The 5612-nt window shown below is 46.4% G+C and overlaps 1 protein-coding gene across 1 annotated transcript in view; it reads right to left on the bottom strand.

Annotated features, from left to right (window-relative positions):
• Positions 1 to 5283, bottom strand: part of LOC146197337 (uncharacterized) — a 24553-nt gene extending 19270 nt beyond the window's left edge. Inside the window, exons 1-3 of the mRNA XM_084596467.1 lie at positions 5097 to 5283; positions 4515 to 4625; positions 3516 to 3707 (exon numbers count right to left, since the gene is read on the bottom strand). Of these exons, the coding sequence (XP_084452593.1) occupies positions 3516 to 3707; positions 4515 to 4625; positions 5097 to 5253 (460 nt within the window). The 5' untranslated portion in view covers positions 5254 to 5283. The remainder of the gene's footprint in view (positions 1 to 3515; positions 3708 to 4514; positions 4626 to 5096) is intronic.
• Positions 5284 to 5612: the final 329 nt, after the last annotated feature.

Here is a 5612-nt window from a genome sequence, read left to right as displayed (position 1 = left end):
GTCACCCGTTTGAAAACAGTTCACTCTGGCAGCACGACCTCTGGCGCCACTATGGCGTCTGCAGCTCCCATGTGTGAGCCTTGCTATTTCGGGGATATCGAATAAATCGAATTTATCAACACCAGCCCTTCAGCAACCAGCACTGTTCATACTACACAATCACTATTGGGACAGTATTCACGTCTATACCAATGGCTCCGTAACCCCCCCCCCCCCCCCCCCCCCCCCATTAGTTCATGCGCCTTCGTCGTTTGTGAAACAAACGAACATTTATCATCTAATTTTGCATAAGACTACCTCTACAGGTGCAGACCTGGCCGCACTTCGTGCTGCTGCAAGGTATATCTTTGAACAAATTCCTCAAAAATGGCCTGTGTTCTGTAATTCCAAACCTGCGTTAAATGTTTTTTTTTAATCGATCTTAAGCCATGACGACCATGAGCAACTTGTAGCGGAGGTTCGACATCTGCACCACCAAGCATTACAAGAGGGTCACGAAATAATCTACCAGTGGATACCAGGCCACAGTGAAATTGTTGGCAACAACTTAGCTGACGATGCTGCTCGATAGGCTGACGATACAACCAACATTGTCGAGATACTAGCCGATTCTGCAAGGCACATTCGACTGGTCGCCCGAAACGTGAATAGACAATCATGGTTTACGCATAGAGGCCGGACGTCCCGTTCGCACCATTTTGACTAGTTACTTGAACTGCATGTTCCATTCGGCCTCCACCGTTGCGATTCTACAATGTTGTGTCGCATGTGGCTACGAGTGGCGTTTACAAACACCTATTCTCATCTCATCGGAATGGCAGACTCTCCATCGTTTGAGCAGTACGGGTGTGTTGAAACGATTGCGCACACATTTAGCGACTGCTCTCAATTTGAGCGTGAGCGTGCATTTCTGCCTGCTACACTCCGCCGCTTGGACTCTCGCCCCTTTTACACAAGCTATGATTCTGGGCCCTTAGGCGATACGTTCTTCACAAAGGAAAGCAGTGAAGGTGTTCCTTAAATTTTGAAAGGACTCGGGGTTGAGTTCACGACTTTGAGTGTATGCTCTCTACTCCCTTTCACAATAGATCTCTGGACAAGTGACAGATTCCTTTCCTTGGCGCTCTTTCTCTCCCTTTCTCCCTTTGTTCCCCTGCCACGTGTAGGGTATCCTACTGGGCATCGCCTAGTTAGCATCCCTGCATTCTAGTCTCTCTACCCTCTTTCACAATACATCTCTGGACAGGTGACAGACTCCTTTCCTTGGCGCTCTTTCTCTCCCTTTTCTCCCTTTGTTCCCCTCCCACGTGTAGGGTATCCTACTGGGAATCGCCTAGTTAGCATCCCTGCATTCTAGTCTACTATCTCTTTCTCTGTATGCGGCACTTCTGGAATGGCTGTACGACGCGCTCGATTTGAGGAGTCATCATGTATTCAGCTTTTTTTGCTATAATCGCTGGGTGTTACGAAGAGCGTGCGAAAAAGAGCTCTGTTCGCGTGACAAGAAGGGCTAGCGTAGAAGTCTTTATGCTATCAGGTGGTTGTTCTAGTGGCTTTAGTCATCATCACCACCATCATCAGCCGGACCATACCGACTGCAGTGCGAAGGCCTCTCCGATATTCCTCCAATTACTCGATCCTGTGTTGTTAGCTGCATCCACTTGACTCCTACGAACTTCTTAACCTTACCCACCCACCTAATTTCTTGCCGCCCCTATTGGAATCTGATTACTCTCATATACCATCGGTTATTCTCTCTTCGCACTACGGGTCCTGCCATGAGAGCGCGCAAATGGACACGGAGCTGGCATGCAAACTGAATGCTGCACTACATCCTATATGGCTGTCGTGTACCGAATCGTCCCGTCTTAACAATATTAAATAAATTTAAGTATACGGGATTAGTCCATGTTCAGAAAAAATAAAAGATAAGGAAATGTAACCGAGCAGTTTGACATTGATATCCTCGAGTGCGTTTGTGTCAGGCCGGAAGAAAAGGTCAGGGAAATCATCAAACAGTACGGAGTCAGCCAGCATGGAGCTGGAGGTCATTTTTTAGGTTTTTAGGAGGTTAAGCATGGAGGTCATTTTCAAGACGCAGCTGCAAGACATATTATGTGTGTCTTCAATAGGTCCTGACACTGAGTGAAAATGTTTTAAACGGCCTGAAAATCGGGCCGTTTAAAACATTTTCACTCAGTGTCAGCGTCAGAAAATGTTTTAAACGGCCTGAGTTTTTGCAATTGGTGCCTACTTAAATGTCATGAAGACCAGGAATTTCTGCACAAAGGGCTTTGTCAAATGTTTATTTGTACAATGCCCATTATTGGGGCGACAAGAAACGATATTGGCTACGTCAGCACAAGCACCAAGTGAGATCGTCAGCAAACGTCTGGTGTGGCACTTAAGATGGCCATATTTTCGGTCTTTATCGCATCGGCGGAATCCTCCTTAGGAAAAAATACACAGACGGCGGATTGTATTGTAAAAAATGTGGGTTTAGCTTGGCGGAGTCCCGACGCATTTTTGTCCCTTCCCTGCAATTGCTGCGCGGCACCTTTCCCACCTAATGGAATAAACCTATTGGGGAACAACATCCTGGCCTTCCGGTCGCCCGATTTCTTCCCCACTGGATACCTTTACCTAAGCCGAGCGACAAAGCAGATAATAGCGCCGGCCACGGTCTAAGCCAAGCGCCGAGGATCCTTATAAAGGAAAATTACCACATACGTTTCGAACTGGGTGCTTCATTTATTAGCACACGTCACTAGTGTGCGTTGCGCTTGCGTAATAATTCCGGCGCTCCTCTTGCACTCAGTTATGGTTGCGTGCAGAAAAAAAGCATCAGATGTCCTCGCCTTGCAGGGCTCTAGAATTGGTGTTTTTCTTTATTTCAAAAACTGATATGAAATCTCATTGCTCTTCACGGCATCAAATGTCCTATTGGGTTTCCGTTCCCATTGGGACAAACCACGCAACTACAATAGATATATGTTTTTAGCCTGTTTTTGTCAAATATATAGAAAATTAAGGGAGTCCTGCAGCACACTGTGCCCGCCGATGCAGAAAAGTTGCTGCGACAAATATATTTTCTCTATATGCAACTCAACATTTATAGGAATTTTTGAAATTGCTCTTTGAAACACACCTACATTTTTAATATTATGCCTGACTATGATATGAAAAGCAAAATGAGATTACTTAATTCCAAAGTATTTCAAAGGGGAATCTGGCGTTAGCTTAATGCCATGTTGTCGTGTATTAAGGAATAATAGGGAATAAACTATTGATGGGCGTTTGCGCAAGAATTTAACTGATACAAAACGCCGTTCATTATAATTGAAAGAACGCTGTGGAACTAACGTGCGCTATCTGAGCGCCAAGGTACACGCTAGATGCGCCATTATAGAACAAGGAAGAGATGCGGCCTGAACAAATAGGCCTGCAGTACAGGTTTCCTCGTTTCATGACATTTTGAAACATTGCAGTGTTCCTTAGCCGTTCATGATCCTCACTGGTGCTAAGTTGGCCGTAGCCGTCGTATCCGCCGACGATGTAGATGCGGCCGTTCATCTCCGTCATCCGGTGGCAGCAGCGAGGGCCTGGCATGCGCTGCACCACCAACCAAGTCTCTGACGATGGAGTGAAGACTTCCACGCTGCTGAGCATTACGCTGCCGTCGTAGCCACCGCTCACGTACAGCTTGCCTGCGCGAATGTTCCGGCAACGACATAAGCATCTGGAGTGCTCGGTCTTATATTTGCTCTTCCCCTAATTTACACTGTCCTCTGTAAGCGGAGAGACACGGGTTCAGCTCTGAAACCTGCCTGTCTGTGCCTGCCCTGAAGCTGTTGGCTTTACTTGAAACTGGGATTAAAAAGAATAGCATTAATTCACAGCGCTGTAATCGAAAAGGCGTCGGCGAAAAAACGAATATGGTAGCAAGGTAACTTCGGAAATTGTGCTAATTGTATTTGTTGCTTTTGATAGCGAACGCGGTGAAGGTAAGAGGGAACAAGTTGTGGCTATGTGCAAGCGACTTCGCGGCCACGCTTTTTTTATGAATGCGTTTTAGGAATTTTGATGTCGAGGGCCACCCATATCAAAAGGTTTTCTAGCTAATGTCAAGTGCGGTGCCTGGGTATCGATTGAATCGGAGGAGGTGCTAGGACTGTAACAAAGTGCAGTGCACGCCACTCCTTTTATCTTTTGCGTTATGCCACAGAAAGTACTATAACCTGTCACCTCGATTCATCGATCCATCACTCTGACAGAATAGAATCCTTTATCCTGAGAATATAGGTTTGATGGAAGCAATGATGAGTTCTGTGCAATGCTTTTCACAGCTTCAAGTTATATATGATACCTTTATTTAGACTCAAAGGAAAGGAAACACCCGCAAGGATTATGTATCAGTAAAGTGCAGAGTTAGTTTACAACCGATTATGTATTCCTTCTCGTGAAGATGTGCGTGAGACATTGAGAAGCGACCGGGGTCTCGCATTCGAACCCACCTCTGAAGGCGCAAGCTGAACAACCGCTACGTGCTCTGTACATCGGAGGCACTGTGGTCCAGCTGTTGGAAGTGGGGTTGAACCGCTCTACGGTGGCAGTGCAACCAAAAGCTGCGTCATGGAGCCCAAAATGCAAACGACCATTAATGCAATCATCTCAGGCAGTCGACCACATGAATATTGAAACGTTTATCGCTTTTGCGACTTCAATGGTAATCAATTCTCTCGTTTACGGTAAGACTGGTCACCATGGCTGTGTTAGTGTAGCACAACAGAGGTGATTGCTAAATGCTTAATGCGCTCGACCAAACTTTCCTCAAAGTAGTTCTATTTACCAAAAAGTAATCAAGAAATACGTTAGCATAGATAGGTGAACATTTCTTCTAATCTGCACTGTTATGTTTTGAGGGCTACTTTGCAGTCACTCCAGGAAAAATTCCCTCGTTCGTTTCAGCTTGAAGAAATGCGATTACCTTCAAACCACGATAAACTGTAGGCGAGAAATTTGATTACCACTGATTTGGCTCAGGATACTTCGCCTTTTATGCTTCAGGCAAAAAGCGCGACAGCAATAGCTCATACCGTTCTCTCCCCCGGCGGCATAGATGTAGTTGCTCAGGAACGCAGCCGCGACGTAGCTGCGCGCCACGTGCATGGCTGAGCAGGGCTCCCATACACAGCGCTCGGTGTCGAAGCGGTCACATGAGCGCAGGTACACGTTTCCCTGCTTGCCGCCCATTACGTAGACGAACTTGCCCGCCAGAACTACGCCGTGGAATGCTCTGCATGGAAACGACACGTGTGTGTCATAATAGCGATATGGCCATGAACGGCATGCCAGGCAACCAATATATCTGGTCACTGTAGATCAGCGTCAAAGCAAGTACGAACAAAAATACTGTTACGCGGTTACATGCAAGAAGAAGACACAACATGGCGACATAATGAAATATGATTTAATGACTGGCCTAGCGCCACTCCTGATCTTCTTCGCAACACTTCCCGGGGCCACCGAGTGATCTTCCCGATTGGTTCGTTGAATTTGGTGGTGACGTGACGGTGAGGATGTTGAAGAAGAGATAAAGAGAATAATTATCT

Source organism: Amblyomma maculatum, chromosome 3 (assembly GCF_055883805.1).
Source record: "Amblyomma maculatum isolate TAMU_Amacu chromosome 3, ASM5588380v1, whole genome shotgun sequence".
NCBI classification, from domain to species: Eukaryota; Metazoa; Arthropoda; class Arachnida; order Ixodida; family Ixodidae; genus Amblyomma; species Amblyomma maculatum.
This window is presented reverse-complemented; position numbering and strand designations above follow the sequence as displayed.